Below are 16,441 nucleotides of genomic sequence, written 5' to 3'. Positions count from 1 at the left end.
TGTTAAGATTCAAAACAGCGGTAAAAAAGCCAACATAAGTGTACTTTACCTGAATGCTCGTAGTATTCGGAATAAGGTAAATGAGTTAATGGCGCAAATCATCGTGAATGACTATGATTTAGTGGCCATTACTGAAACATGGTTAAAGGATGGTCACGACTGGGAGTTAAATATCCGAGGGTATCAAACTATTCGGAAGGACAGAGTGGATGGTAAGGGAGATGGTGTAGCTCTGTTATTTAAAGATGACATCCGGGCAATAGTAAGGGATGACAGTGGTGCTATGGAGGATAAGGTTGAATCCATTTGGGTGGAAATCAGGAATAGTAAGGCAAAAAAGTCACTAATAGGAGTAGTCTATAGGTCACCAAATAGTAACATTATGGTGGGGCAGGCAATAAACAAAGAAATAACGGATGCATGTAGAAATGGTACAGCAGTTATCATGGGGGATTTTAATCTACATGTCGATTGGTTTAACCAGGTCTGTCAAGGCAGCCTTGAGGAGGAGTTTATAGAATGTATCCGCGATAGTTTCCTAGACAGTATGTAATGGAACCTACGAGGGAACAAGTGGTCCTAGATCTGGTCCTGTGTAATGAGACAGGATTGATTCATGATCTCATAGTTAGGGATCCTCTCGGAAGGAGCAATCACAATATGGTGGAATTTAAAATACAAATGGAGGGTGAGAAGGTAAAATCAAATACTAGGTTTTGTGCTTAAACAAAGGAGATTACAATGGGATGCGAGAAGAACTAGCTAAGGTAGACTGGGAGCAAAGACTTTATGGTGGAACAGTTGAGGAGCTGGAGAACAGTAGATAGTTTTTTTTGAAGAATAAAGGGATTAAGGGTTATGGTGTTCAGGACGGAAAGTGGAGCTGAGTCCACAAAAGATCAGCCATGATCTAATTGAATGGCGGAGCAGGCTCGAGGGGTAGATGGCCTACTCCTGCTCCTATTTCTTATGTTCTTATGACTGCGGAATGCCTCAAAGCGAGTTGGTCACTGTAATGTAGGTAACATGACAGCTGAATTGTACACAACAAGGGTGCACAAAGAGCAATGTGATAATGATCAGATAATCTATCTATAATATCGTATGTGTGATAAATATTCACCAAGACACCTGGACGAACCCCTCTGGCCTTCTTCGAAATAGCGCCATGGAACCCCTTGCATCACCTGAGAGAGTTTAATGGCTAATCTGAGGGATTTTTAAATATTGTTTGTGGAATGTAAGCGTTGCTAACAAAGTGAGAATTTGTGCCCATCTCCAAATGCACTTGAGAAGGTGGTGGTGAGCTGTCACCTTGGATCCTTGGAGTCCATGTGGTGTAGTTACAACCCACACAGTGCTGTTAGGGAGTTCCAACATTTTGAGCCAGGAATAGTGTATGAATAGAAATATAGTTCTAAGTCAGGGTGGGTGTGTGACTTGGAGGGGAAATTGCAGACCTGATGTTCCTATGCGTCGGCTGCTCTTGTTCTGGATAGTAGAGCTTGCAAGTTTGGAAGGTGCATTTCCAACTGTACAGCATTCCCTCAGTCCTGCACTGGGGTGTCAGCCTAGTGTTTTATAGAACATAGAACAGCACAGAACAGGCCCTTCGGCCCTCGATGTTGTGCCGAGCAATGATCACCCTACTCAAACCCACATATCCACCCTATACCCGTAACCCAACAACCCCCCCTTAACCTTACAGTTTAGGACACTAAACTGCTCAGTTTGTGCTCAGTTTTGTGCTCAGTTTCTCAGAGAGTCTTCAACCTCAATTTTCTGACGCAGAAGAGTGAGTGCTACCAACTGAGCCATGGCTGACACCTGGATGCAGTAAAAGGATTCACATTTGTTAACTTCTATATATGATTCTTAGTCAATTTATTCCTGGACGGAGGGGTTGTGGTAAATTATTCTCTGGTTTTGAAACAATGCCCAATTGTTCTGTGCCTGAAGATTCTGGATGCATACTTCATGAACTTGAAATAGTTTTGTCAAAGTTTAACAGATTTTTCTTTGATCTGATATTTAGACTGCCTGGGAAATCTAGTAGTAACCATAGCTTGTGGATTTTGATTTAAGTTCAATGATGCATCTGAAAACTATTGTTAATATTGAAATGTTAACATTTATTGTAGTAGCACAACACGACAATCTCCTATTTTACGTGAAAGCTTGAACATATTTAAAATAAACAGATATAAAACAGAGCCATATCATACAACAATGTTAAATATTCACCAGCAGATATCAACACCAGTAATTTCTAGGCTATATATCCTGAATGGTGGAGGAACATAGTTACAGGTCTGCTGATTAGTTTTAACAACAAGGAATTTTTTTTATTAAACATGAAAAATTGGATTATTATGCAGTGCTCCCTCCCTCCCCTTAGTTTAACAAATACATGCACATTTTAAGATGCACACGGACGGTGGTCCCATTAACACAAAGTCCTTTTTAAGCACACAAATTGGCCGTGGTCAAATACAGACACTCCGCTCTGAATCCAAGTTGGTGTTTAGGGTTTTCTCCCCAGAATCCCCCAGATCATTGTCACATGAGTGATTCCAAACTCCACTCCCCAAAACGCACTTTAGAATCTTCGGACACAATAATACATTTCCTTAGTGGTTTGCGCTCTGATATCCAGTCAGCTTTTATAAATGACACTTTTAAACAGAGCTTCCACTCCACTTTTAACAGTGAATCCGCTCCACGATTTCACACCAACCTTTGTCCTGACTGATGGGCAAACGGCTCATAATTACTTTAACTGTCAATTCTTTAACTGTATTAAAATGACATCAAACATTGTCTCCACTTCTGAAGTCTGCTGCCCCACTGTAAACCTAGTTACTGCAATTGTTTATTTCACTCAGAACATTTCATTTACTCTTCCATTAATTCTTTTCACAATACTTTGGTCTCTGTTCTCTTGACTCCAGTCATCTTAAAACCTCTTTTTGTCCCAATTCCCTGGTTACATGGATAGTAACTTGTACTTTGGGAAGCCTACCTTCTTGCAGATCCTGTCTGCCAGAAGAATTATGGACTTGAGAGATGTTCACTCCCAAGGTCCTGTCTCCAACTTCCTACAAATTCAGCTAAACTAAAACTTTAAAACTATTTTTGTCCTTACAATGGCTCCCAGTTACTAAGCAACCATATGCTTATGCCATTTATTTATTCTTCATGTCGTGGCCTTCTCTAAGCACAATAGAAACACAGTTGGAACTTAACCAACCCTGACACATACAAACACCTTTGCCAACAAGAATCCAACTAAGGGTTTTAACCTTCCAGGCTCAGAAATTAAACCCATTTAAAACTACACCTTATTTCAATTGCTCACCAATACAAATATAAATCCCTTAAAGCTACCTTTGTTTTCCTAACAATAACCATTTTTGCAGATATGTTAAACTTAACAGTTTATGGAGACCGTTGAGATTTTTGTATAATATAGTTGTATTTCATAGAATCCCTACAATGCAGAAGTGGGCCATCGAGTCTGCACTGACCCTCTGAAAATGCACTCTACCCAGGTTCACTCCCCGGCAATCCCGTAACCCTACCTAACCTTTGGACACCAAGGGGCAATTTAGCATGGCTAATTTACCTAACTTACACATCTGGACTGTGGGAGGAAACCGGAGCACCCGGAGAAAACCCACGCAGACACGGGGAGAATGTGTACACTCCACACAGTCACCCAATTGAACCCAGGTCCCTGGTGCTGTGAGGTAGCAATGCTAACCACTGTGCCACCATGCCACCCTTTTTGAGTAATTTTTTCCAAATCTATCAGACATTTGTTACGTGAGGTTTTGAGCTCAATCTTATGCCAGTGGGGCTTCCGGTTGCGGCTATGACCAGCTAAGTCGCACGTTTGGCTGCTCCTGCTACAAAGGTGTTTTCGGGCCGATTGGAGGGCCCCAACGGCGCTGTAAGGACAAATCCCGGTGGGGGAAGGCTCCCTGAAGAGAACCAGACCAACTTTATGGTCGGTACCCGGAGTGGGGTGGTAAAGAGAGCAACAGCAGCTCCCAAAAAAAAGCAGGGGAAGAAGACCAAAATGGCGGCCGGTGGTGCACCCGAGGAATGGAGGAAATGGGCGGAGGAGCAGCAGGCCGCTCTCCTGCGCTTCTTTACGGAGCTGAAAATGGAGCTCTTGGAGTCAATGAATGCGACGACCACCAGGCTGATGGGAGCCCAGGCGACCCAAGAGGCGTCGATTCGGGAGCTGCAACAGGAGATGACTGCGAGGGAGGAGGAGGCCACGGTCCTCGTGGGAAAGGTAGAGGTGCACGAGGCACTCCACCTGAAATGGCAGAGCCGTTTTGAGGAGCTGGATACCCGAATGAGGCGGAAGAACCTGAGGATCTTGGGCCTGGCAGAAGGCCTGGAGGGGTCAGACCTCCCGGGATATGTAGCAGAAATGCTGAGCTCCCTGATGGGGGCAGGGGCCGTCCCTTCGCCCCTGGAGCTGGAAGAGGCCTACAGGGTCATGGCTAGGAGGCCAAGAGCAAATGAGCCCCCGAGGGCGGTGCTGGTGCGGTTCCAGCGACTCAGCGACCGTGAAAGAGTGCTGGAGTGGGCCAAGAGGGAAAGGAGCAGCAAGTGGGAGAATTCGACGGTGAGGGTCTACCAGGACTGGAGTGCGGAGGTGGCAAAGCGGCGGGCCCGGTACAACCGGACGAAGGCGGTGCTACATGCAAAACGGATCAGGTTCGGAATGCTGCAGCCAGCGCGCTTGTGGGTCACCTACAGGAACCAACACCACTATTTTGAGTCCCCAGAGGAGGCGTGGGCCTTTGTACAGGAAGAGAAACTGGACTCGAATTAGACCCAGGGGATACTTGGCGGCCTTGGCCGCTCGGGTACTTTCAGCTGAATTCTTTGTTTGGATTTTGAACTCTTGCTGTGGGTTTTCTTCTGATGTTTTTTCCCCCTTTGCCAACTTCCCTTAGTTATTGTTATTGTGGTTATTCATGGTTATTTATGGTTATTTATGCTGTTTGGTAGAGGGCGACTGTTAAGTACATTGTTATTTGTTATTTATCTGTTATTTATAATGTTAAGTTGGGGAGGCGGGACGGGGGGGAGAGCAGATCGGGGATATGGGCTCCTAGGGGGGGTTCTTTACAGGCATGGACGGGGACGGGGGTGGAACTGAAGATGGCGGGGTGGGGTGTGGCAGGGCGAAAGCGCGGGCTTTCCTCTGTTTTCCCGCGCGCGGGGCAGAGGAGGGGGGGGGGGGAGGAGTGCGGGGCGTGGCTAGCAATGGCGACCTTTCCCGCGCGGGAGCGGGGCCAGGGAGGAGTGGAAAGGGGGGGGAGGCCCCCCCCCCCCGAGCCGGGGGGAGTCGGAGTGTGGCAGGAGCAGCCGGGTCAGCGTGAACCAGCTGACTTACGGGAGTACAATGGAGGGTACATCGCGGCTAGGAGGGGTCCTAGCCTGGGGGGGGAGGGGGGTTAGGGAGGGACACCGGGTTGCTGCTGAAAAGACCAGAAACGAGAAGTGGAGGACTGGAGAGGTGGGGGGAGGGGGACATCGCCATGGGGAGCGGGTCAGAAGGGGAGGGTCGACCCGGGGCGAGCAGGGAACAGGACATGGCTAATCGGCAGGGGAGGGGGGCGGGTCGTCCCGCGACCCGGCTGATCACTTGGAACGTGAGGGGGTTGAATGGGCCGGTCAAGAGATCAAGGGTATTCTCACACCTGAAGGGACTGAAGGCTGATGTAGCAATGTTACAGGAGACCCATTTGAAGGTAGTGGACCAGGTTCGCCTGAGAAGGGGGTGGGTGGGACAGGTGTTCCACTCTGGATTGGACGCAAAGAACCGGGGGGGTGGCGATTCTGGTGGGAAAGAGGGTGTCGTTCGTGGCGGAGGAGGTGGTGGCGGATAAGGAGGGTAGGTATGTGATGGTGAAGGGTAAGCTGCAGGGGGAGAAAGTGGTGATGGTCAACGTATATGCCCCGAACTGGGATGACGCGGGTTTTATGAGGCGCCTATTGGGCCTCATTCCGGGACTGGAGGCAGGGGGCTTGATCATGGGGGGGGACTTTAACACAGTGCTGGACCCCGGGCTAGACAGATCGAGCTCAAGGACCAATAGGAGGCCGGCAGCGGCAGAAGTGCTGAGGGGGTACATGGAGCAGATGGGAGGAGTAGACCCATGGAGGTTTGGTAGGCCGAGGGCGAGGGAGTATTCCTTTTTCTCCCACGTCCATAGAGTGTACTCCAGAATCGATTTCTTCGTGTTGAGCAGGGGGCTGATCCCGAGGGTACGGGAAGCTGAGTACTCGGCCATTGCGATCTCTGATCATGCACCACATTGGGTGGATGTGGAAATGGGGGAGGCGCGGGACCAGCGCCCGCTGTGGCGGCTGGATGTGGGGCTGTTAGCGGACGACGAGGTGTGTAAAAGGGTCCGGAAGAGCATTGAGAGCTATCTGGACTTGAATGACACGGGTGAGGTGCAGGTGGGGATGGTCTGGGAGGCCCTGAAGGCAGTGATCAGGGGAGAGCTGATCTCCATAAGGGCGCACAGAGAAAGAAAGGAGAGGCAGGAGAGGGAGAGGCTGGTGGGGGAGCTATTGGAAGTGGATAGGAGATATGCGGAGGCACCAGAGGAGGGGCTGCTGGGAGAACGGCGCAGCCTGCAGGTCAAGTTCGACCTGCTGACCACCAGGAAGGCAGAGACGCAGTGGAGAAGGGCACAGGGCGCGGTTTATGAGTATGGGGAAAAGGCGAGCAGGATGCTGGCACACCAGCTTCGCAAACGAGATGCGGCTAGGGAGATTGGGGGAGTGAAGGAGAGGGGCGGGAAGGTAGTGCAGAAGGGGCAAGAAGTGAACGGGGTCTTCAGGGATTTTTACAAGGAGTTGTATCGGTCTGAGCCGCCGACGAGGAGAGGGGGAATGGAGGACTTCCTAAACAAATTGAGGTTCCCAAGGGTCCAGGAGGGGCTGGTAGAAGGGCTGGGGGCGCCAATAGGGCTAGAGGAGCTAGTCAAGGGAATAGGTCAGATGCAGGCGGGGAAGGCGCCGGGGCCAGATGGGTTCCCGGTGGAATTCTATAAGAAAAATGTGGACTTGGTGGGACCGGTACTGGTACGAGCCTTTAATGAGGCGCGAGAGGGGGGGGTTCTGCCCCCGACAATGTCGCAGGCTCTGATCTCCCTGATATTGAAGCGGGATAAAGACCCCGTGCAGTGCGGGTCCTACAGGCCTATCTCGCTTCTGAACGTGGATGCCAAGTTGCTGGCAAAGATCCTGGCAGCTAGAATAGAGGATTGTGTGCCAGGGGTAATCCATGAGGACCAGACGGGGTTCGTGAAGGGGCGGCAGCACAACACGAACGTGCGGAGATTGCTGAATGTAATTATGATGCCGGCAGTGGAGGGGGAGGCTGAGATAGTGGTAGCGCTGGACGCGGAGAAGGCATTCGATAGGGTGGAGTGGGAGTACCTGTGGGAGACGTTGGAACGGTTTGGGTTTGGGGAAGGCTTTATTAAGTGGGTGAAGCTGCTCTACTCGGCCCCGACGGCGAGTGTAGTGACAAACGGGAGGAGGTCGGAGTATTTCGGGCTCCACCGAGGGACCAGGCAGGGATGTCCCCTATCCCCCCTACTTTTCGCACTGGCGATTGAACCGTTGGCGATGGCACTGAGGGGTTCAGGGGGGTGGAGAGGACTGACTAGGGGAGGGGAGGAACATCGAGTATCGCTGTATGCGGATGATCTACTGCTGTACGTGGCAGACCCAGAAGGGGGAATGCCGGAGATAATGGAACTATTAGCAGAGTTTGGGGACTTTTCGGGGTACAAACTAAATTTGGGCAAAAGCGAGGTTTTTGTGATACACCCGGGGGACCAGGGAGAGGGTATTGGGAGACTCCCCTTCAAGCGAACAGGAAAGAGCTTTAGGTACTTAGGGGTGCAGGTGGCAAGGAACTGGGGGACCCTCCACAAGTTGAACTTTTCCAGGCTGGTGGAACAGATGGAGGAGGAATTTAAGAGGTGGGACATGGTACCGTTGTCGCTGGCGGGGAGGGTGCAGTCAATCAAAATGACGGTCCTCCCAAGGTTCTTGTTTTTATTTCAGTGCTTGCCCATCTTCCTCCCTAGGGCCTTCTTCAAAAAGGTGACGAGTAGCATCATGAGCTACGTGTGGGTGCATGGCACCCCAAGGGTGAGGAGGGTCTTTTTGGAGCGGAGTAGGGACAGTGGAGGGCTGGCACTACCCAATCTTTCGGGGTACTACTGGGCGGCAAATGTGTCAATGGTGCGCAAGTGGATGATGGAAGGGGAGGGGGCAGCTTGGAAACGAATGGAGAGGGCGTCCTGTGGCAACACAAGCCTGGGGGCCCTAGTAACGGCACCATGGCCGCTCCCCCCCACGAGGTACACCACGAGCCCGGTGGTGGCGGCCACCCTCAAGATATGGGGGCAGTGGAGGCGACATAGGGGGGAAATGGGAGGTCTGTTGGCGGCGCCAATAAGAGGGAACCATAGATTCATCCCGGGGAACATCGACGGGGGATTTCAGAGCTGGTACAGGGTGGGCATACGGCAGCTGAAGGACCTGTTTATAGAGGGGAGGTTTGCGAGCCTGGGAGGGCTGGAGGAGAAGTTTGAGCTCCCCCCGGGAAACATGTTCAGATATTTACAAGTGAAGGCATTTGCTAGACGGCAGGTGGAGGGGTTCCCCCTGCTCCCCAGTAAGGGGGCGAGTGATAGGGTGCTCTCGGGGGTCTGGGTCGGAGGGGGGAAGATATCAGACATCTACAAGATAATGCAGGAGGCGGAAGAAGCATCAGGGGAGGAGCTGAAAGCCAAGTGGGAAGGGGAGCTGGGAGAGCAGATAGAAGACGGGACGTGGGCGGATGCACTGGAGAAGGTCAATTCTTCCTCCTCGTGTGCGAGGCTGAGCCTCATTCAATTTAAGGTGCTGCATAGAGCTCACATGGCGGGGACAAGGATGAGCCGGTTCTTTGGGGGTGAGGACAGGTGTGTCAGATGTCTGGGAAGCCCAGCGAACCATGTGCATATGTTCTGGGCATGTCCGGTGCTGGAAGGGTTCTGGAAGGGGGTGGCAAGGACGGTGTCGAAGGTGGTGGGGTCCAGGGTCAAACCAGGATGGGGGCTTGCGATCTTTGGGGTCGGGGTAGAACCGGGGGTACAGGAGGCTAGGGAGGCCGGAATACTGGCCTTTGCATCCCTAGTGGCTCGGCGAAGGATGTTAATTCAATGGAAGGACGCGAGGCCTCCAAGCGTTGAAACTTGGATTAACGATATGGCTAGCTATATTCAGCTAGAAAGGATCAAATTTGCCCTGAGAGGGTCGGTACAGGGATTCTCCAGGCGGTGGCAACCTTTCCTTGACTTTTTAGATCAGAGATAGACGTTCGGGGTCGTGGCAGCAGCAACCCGGGGGGGGGGGAGGGAGGGGGGGGGCAGCAAGGGTCGTGGGGGGACATGCACGACTGTAACGCGGCCAAGTCTGCTCGCTGCTCATGTCTGAAACTGTAGGCTGCCTTGTTTGTTAAGGTTGCCTGGGGGGGGGGGGGGGGGGGGGGGGGGGGGGGGGGGGGGGGGGGGGGGGGGGGGGGGGGGGGGAGGACTGGTGCGCGCGAGAGGGCGGGCGAGGGAGGGACATTTGCCTAGAGGGATTGTGTTGTAAATAATTTAAAAATTAGTAGGGGTAAATGTTTGTTTGGAAAAACTCTTTCAATAAAAATTATTTAAAAAAAAAAAATCTTATGCCAGTGGGATTTCAGCAAGTAGTGCAGAAAAAGCCAAGCATTCTAAACCAGAATTGAATGTAAAAACACAAATGTGCAAATGAATCAATCACACATGAACTGGTTATAATGGAGGTTTACAGATTAACTTGCTGCCTCTTGGGCTTCAGTTTCATCTAGTCCATTCCTGTTTCTCTATAGAGTTCCGTCTAAATAAACCACATTTTGGAACTGTCACTCAAATGCCATCTGGATCTGGAATATGCTCGTATAGTAAAGGCTGAGGGGAGGTTTACTGCGTGTTGACAATGGAGGGAGCTTTACTCTGCATCTGTCTTGCATATGGCCGGAAATCTTAATACTCCTGCTTGAAGTTCATCAGTACATACACCCAGTGGCGTGACGAGTACAAAAATGTACCAAGAACTATGAGGCATATGGCATATATTTAAAAAAATTATACGAAACCTAGGTAGCAACTAAATATATCAGCTAGAGACAAATCTCTGATGTGTTGGTGTTAAATTATTTAATGGTTATCCACATGTTTTATCTCTTTCAGTACTGTAACATCTGCTGTCTTTACTGTGGGAGATAATGTTGTATCTGGCAGTGATGACAGAACTGTAAAAGTCTGGGATCTAAAAAACATGCGATCTCCTATAGCAACAATTCGTACTGACTCAGCAGTCAACAGGTAAGTGATTTTAAATATACCTTTAGGTGATAAATCATAATTGGTCACTAAAGAAATAATCTCTTCTCTTTCTCCCTTTCCACAGTTTCTCATTCTTCATTCATTCCCTCGTTCCCTGCTGTTTCTGGAACTCAATGGAAAGGGTTCTTAATTGAATAAGCAGTATGCTATTAAGTGACTATTTCATGGGGCAGCACGGTGGTGCAATGGTTAGCACTGCTGCTCACGGTGCTGGGGTTTCAGGTCCGATCCTGGCTCTGGGTCACTGTCGTGTGGAGTTTGCACATTCTCCCCGTGTTTGTGGGTTTCGCCCCCACAACCCAAAGATATGCAGGGTAGATGGATTGGCCACGCTAAATTGCCCCTTAATTAGAAAAAATGAATTGGGTAGTCTAAATTTGAACAAAAAAAAGTAACTATTTCATTCCAGAGAGGTGTTACTGTTAAATAATATTTGATTCATGATCTGCTAATTTTCGGAACATTATTATAGGAGTGCTTAAATTCTTCCTTGCCCCTCCCTCTCTCTGCGAAGCCTTTCAGTCGTACAATCATCAAATATCTCTGTTCCTCCAATTCTGGCATCTTATATGCACCCCCAGTGTTTATTTGCTCCACCAGTGCCTTTTGGTGCCCATGCCTCAGACTCTGAAATTCCTTCCATAAAGCTTTCCAACTCTCTACTTGTCTCTCCTCCTTTGAGATCTCCTTAAAACAAACTGCTTGTGCCAAGCATTTTATCAGCTGCCCTAACATCTCTTTATGTGATCTGCTGTCAAACATTCCCATGAAGGATCTTGCAATGTTTTAGTACACTGAAGGTGCGATATGAATACAAGTTTTAATGAAATTAAGTTGTTACCACAAAACCAACCATGCTCTCTAAATATTAAGGGTTCTAGCTGAAGTGCTTTAGTAAATCTTTGCACTGGGGTTAAGTTTGTATTCAACAGTGATTAGAAATAGGGCCTCCTGTATAATTCCTCACAGGGTAACTTCAAAATTTATTATGCCCGTCTTGAGGAGGCTATTTCTTCAAAAAGTAAATGTAGCTAATAGAGTATAAATAGAAAAGAAAAGCTGCCTTCACATACTTCAATCTCGTTAGCAGAGTACAGAATGCAACTAATCTACTGGTCCTGTAAATGTGGGATTGATATGTTGCGATGGAGTGAAGATTGATGTTGCGATGGAGGGAGATGGATGTAACCTGTGAAAGATTATACATTTTGGGGATGTATAAGCAAAGAGAAAATAGAGTGCACCTACATTTCTAATATTCAGCTTTAAAGCTGCTCCCTTCAACCAATCTGGTCTGTGCAACCATGTTGTGGCTCAATCTACTCCTGTGATTAGTTTGTTGGAAGCATGTGACAATTGGCTTCTTGCAGTGTTCCTAAAGAAATATTTTGCTTTATTTTAGTTTGGTTATCCAGAGAACCAAATCTCCCATGTGTGTGATAAGACATTAAAACTGATATAACATGATGATAAGCCAAATCAGTCTCTCGTTAACCAACCTTTTATACAATGTCTGGTTTTCTGTAAAATAAATGGATGTTGCATATGATAGATGTAATATAATTCTTATTGAATTCATTTTTTTGGGTTATTAATAGATATTTCCTATATTTCCTTTGATTTATTTTGAATGTATAGCTTATCATAAGACATTAGAATGCACTCTATCCACTTCATGTTGGCAGCATCAACAATTCACTGATCAGAAATAGCATGATTTGATGCAGGGCAATGTGCCATATCACTGAAAAATTCCAACTCTCCCGGTATGCCATTTTCCATTCTTGCACAAGGAATCTATTGACCACGATCTGAATGGGATTTCCACTCCGTATTCATCAGAGGTAGTTTATTTTTGAGCTGTAAACCTGTATTCACAAGGAAATGGACTCAAACTTCCCAAATTAATTACCTGCAGTGCCCATGCACCCACCAGACTAGTGCTTCAGTCTGGTTTGGATATAAACCTGGGTCTCTGAGGTGAGAGTGAGTGTAATGTGCCACTTAATCTCCGTTATTTTATGAATATACAAATGGAAAATGCTGGAAACACTCAGCAAGTCGAGTAGCATCTGTTGAGAGAGAGAGGGGGGGCGAAGTATGGTTAATGTTTCAGCTCCATGACCATTCGTCAGAACTGGAAGATATTTTTGATGAACTCCAGTAGTTCATTTTTTTTCAAATGTTAGGAAAACAAAGATAGTTTTTTGGGATTTATATTTGTTTTGGTAAACATTAGAAATAAGATATAGTTTTAAGTTGGTTTATTTAATGTTTCTTAGCCTGGAAGAGTAAAGCCTTTCGTGATATTCATGCTCGACAAATGTGTTCGCATGTGTGGGGGTTGGTTAAGTTCCAACTGTGCTTAGAGAGGGCTAAGGGATGAAGAATAAAAAAAAGGCATAAGCATGTGGGAGTTGCTTAGCAACTGGGGGACCATTGTAAGGATTAAAAAACTTTTATGTTTTAGCTGAATATGTGGGCAGTTGGAAACCTGGACAGGACGGGAGCTGCAAAGAGGCAGGCTTCCTGAAGTGCAAGTTACAGTCCATATAACCAGGGAATTGGGACGGAAGGAATGTTTAAGATGACTGGAGTCAGGAGAACAGAGATCAAGATGTTGTTCAAAACAACTCGAAGAGTAAACAAAGTGTTCAGAATTAAAGGACAATTACATTAACTAGAATTAGAATTAAAATGAGACAGCAGACTTCAGAGATCGATGAAATGTTGATGTCATTTTAATACAGTTAGGGAATTGTGAGCAGTTTGTACCGCAGTCAAGACAAAGAATTCCAAAAGGGGTTGGTGTAACATCCTGGACTGGATTCGCTGTTAAAAATGGAGCGGGAGTTTTGTTTAAGAGTGCCATTTGGAAAACCTGGTCTGGATTTTGGAATTGCAACTGCTAAGGGAAAACATTATTATGAGAGAAGATTTTAAAGTGTGTTTTTGGGAGTGGAGTTTGTAAACTCTCATGTGATCATGGGATTCTGAGGAGAAATCCACAGATGCTAACTTGGGTTCAGAGCAGATTGTATGTTTTAACCAAAGACATCTTGTGTGCTTAAACGGGACTTTGTGTGTCAATGAGACCATCGTAGCTTCAGGTGTACTTTGTAATTCATGTTAATCCTAAAACCTGTGTGTAATTGTTACATGAAGGGCGGAAGTAAAGAAGTATTGTATAATAATCCAACTTTTGATTTTTAATACATTTTTTTTTCCTGTTGTTAAAACTAATTAATGGTCCTGCTACTCTGTTCCTCCACGTTTTATTCAAAAAACCTAAAAGTTAAGGTCTTTTCAACCAGGGTTCCATTCTGAGATCTTCCCGTTCATTTATAGCATCAACTGGGATTGTAACAGAAATTATCGTTGAGGAGCGGTTCTAACGAGGAAAGAAATGGAAAAGCACTGTAATAATTCTGAACTCCTCTGCTGTGGTTAATTTATTTAAATTCTTGTTTCTAGGTTGCAGTTTTTTATTTAATACTAAACCTGACTTAATAACGAAACTTATCTATGGAGCACACCCATAAAATTGGGTGAAGATCAGCAGTGCCACTCGAGCAATCCTGCTTCTGTCGTTTTGGCATGAACAGACAGACGGTGCGCTACCATATTCTTGTTCCGATAGTGAGGGAAGATAATTATTGTGGAAGTTGAATTAAATTCTGATCATTCATGCCTACATCATTTAAGACGATTTTAAGGTCACAAGCTAATGTACATTCGTAGCAATATTTATTGGGTTTCTGTTCAGTTTTGTGATGTGAAAATATATTTAACTGTTTCCTATGCCTCAGGGGATGAAAAATACCATCAGTACTCTTTCAAATTTTCATTAACTGGTAAACCAGAAATCTAATCTTTCAGTTGCGTATAGATTGCTCCGTTCATGAGACTATTCATATGGATCCTTCTTCTGGCTTTATGTATTTGAAAGAAAGATTTCTTATTGGAGTCAATGATGGGTTGCCATCCTGAATTGAATGTGAGCCATCTATGGTTGATTTGTGCAATTTTGAGTTATATTTTTGAAACAAAATAACAAGCGTTGGATTTGAAAATTAAGATATTTTTCAAGTTTTGTTACTTGAGGACGCCCATCATGTTCGAAGGTTTGGTCTTGCTTTCTTGATTTGTGGGTTCATACCAAAGCCACTTCTGTAATTCACCGACTTAGTCAGCTTAACATTGACGGACTGATGCTAAACCAAGGGTAGAACTTGATTATTTAATTTCCTCTACCTCTGGCACTACAAGCAGAAACCTTGATTAACACTGACTTCCATTGATATTTCTCCCTCAAAACAAATGCTAGAACCTGAAGGAACTTGCTTTATGCAGCATTTATCACATTCTCATGTTGTCCTGAAGCTCTTAGGCAGCACTGCACTGCTTGCTGGTGGAAAGAAAGAATGATCTAATGGATTAGAAAAATTCACCTTATTAACTGAAGCTCTCTGGCTCAAGAGGGAATGCTGCTGCCTCATTTACCTCACGGGGTTGCTGTTCACTTTGATCCATGATCTGTACTGTGTTAAGTGACCTCCATTTGATGTAGTTGCCTATACTCAGCCACAATAATTCTGGGCAAGTGAGAGGATAATCACCCAGGGTTTCTATTCTGACCTCCATTTTATAACTCCTGCTGTAAAGTGAAGTTAAAGACATAATTGGGCTCAGCCCATAATTTCTATACTTGAACAGCATACCAATCAATGTAACCAGGGGTCGCATAAGGAGAATGGTCAGGTGGATGAGGATGCCTCTTGATTACGAACTGTACCCAATAAGAGTCAGTATTTTTGGGAGCAGAAGGGACCACGTTGGAGGGTTATGAGAGGAAGAGGGAAGGAGGCTGCTTCTGCCATTTCTGACCATTATTTGGGTAATGCTAGGTGATTCTTCTGAAATGTGTTAGAATCTTATGGTCCTGAATGAGACCCCAAATTTGTTATGATCCGGTTAGGGACCAGTACTCCTTTTTGTTAAAGTAGACAAAATTTGAAATCCCAGTTACTCATAAGGAGAATCATTCCATAAGGTTCCATGGTTTTAAACAAACAGAAGAAACTTTATTATACACATGTTGACAAAGCAAACAGTCAATAGTGTCTACCTTGTACTCTTAATATCCAAAATTTACATGAGGTAAACTTGAATCAACAGAAAAACAATGGCTGGACACACCACAAATTGCACATTTAAATGACAGGCACAACCAAGTCAGGACCTCGAAATTTCTCAGCAATCCACCCCAGATATCGCAAAAGCTCTTTAAAACTCTTGTCTTCCTCACGAGGAATTTTAGCTCTTCTCCTTCATAGGGCCAGTCTGGTTCCCATCTGACAACAGCCCTATTCTACCCGAGTTCCACAAGTACAATCATTACCCGAAAGGCACACTATTCTAGACCTCTCTCAAACCTGATACTAGGTTTCATTTTGTACTTGAGCTGACCAACTACCGAAGATACGTTCTCCCTTATTGGCCAGATTACAATTCAGTGCCTAAACTCAGGCCAGCTCCTCAGCCGCACTGCAACCAACAACTTCCCTTCTCTGGGCAGACAACTACACTGCGCAAACGCCACCGTCAATATTATCTGTGCCCCAACATCCCAGCTGAACTGCCACCAACAACTGCTCCAGGGCTTTTTCTCAACCTCGATCTCTAGCAGTACTGAGCAATCCCTGCTCTACAGCCTCCTTGAGCCTCAGCTCCTCAGCAGCAAGGAGCTTCTCTGAGCTCCAGTCTCTTCAGCTGCATGGAACCGGCTCTCCTCCATCTGTTAACCATGAGCTGCTGTTCACTCAGCCCCTTCAACTGACCTGAGACCTTTGTGAATCTCCCAATGGGATTCCGCCCGTTTTTATGATGTACATTAAATGTTACCGTCTCCAGTCAACCAAAGGTCACCTCACAGGTGCTAACTTACAAAAACACAGACAAACAAAATG

At 46.5% G+C, this 16,441-nt stretch overlaps 1 protein-coding gene across 4 annotated transcripts in view; it reads left to right on the top strand.

The window, feature by feature from the left end:
- wdr37 (WD repeat domain 37) overlaps positions 1 to 16,441 on the top strand; it is a 154,609-nt gene that overhangs the window by 132,005 nt on the left and 6,163 nt on the right. For all 4 annotated transcript variants that reach the window (XM_038798323.1, XM_038798322.1, XM_038798325.1 and 1 more), the window contains one exon: positions 10,317 to 10,451. In XM_038798323.1, coding sequence (XP_038654251.1) covers positions 10,317 to 10,451 — 135 coding nt within the window. The remainder of the gene's footprint in view (positions 1 to 10,316; positions 10,452 to 16,441) is intronic.

The sequence above is a fragment of the Scyliorhinus canicula genome, chromosome 5 (assembly GCF_902713615.1).
Source record: "Scyliorhinus canicula chromosome 5, sScyCan1.1, whole genome shotgun sequence".
Lineage (NCBI taxonomy): Eukaryota > Metazoa > Chordata > Chondrichthyes > Carcharhiniformes > Scyliorhinidae > Scyliorhinus > Scyliorhinus canicula.
Note: the sequence above shows the minus strand (reverse complement) of the source record. Positions and strands in the feature narration are given on the sequence as shown.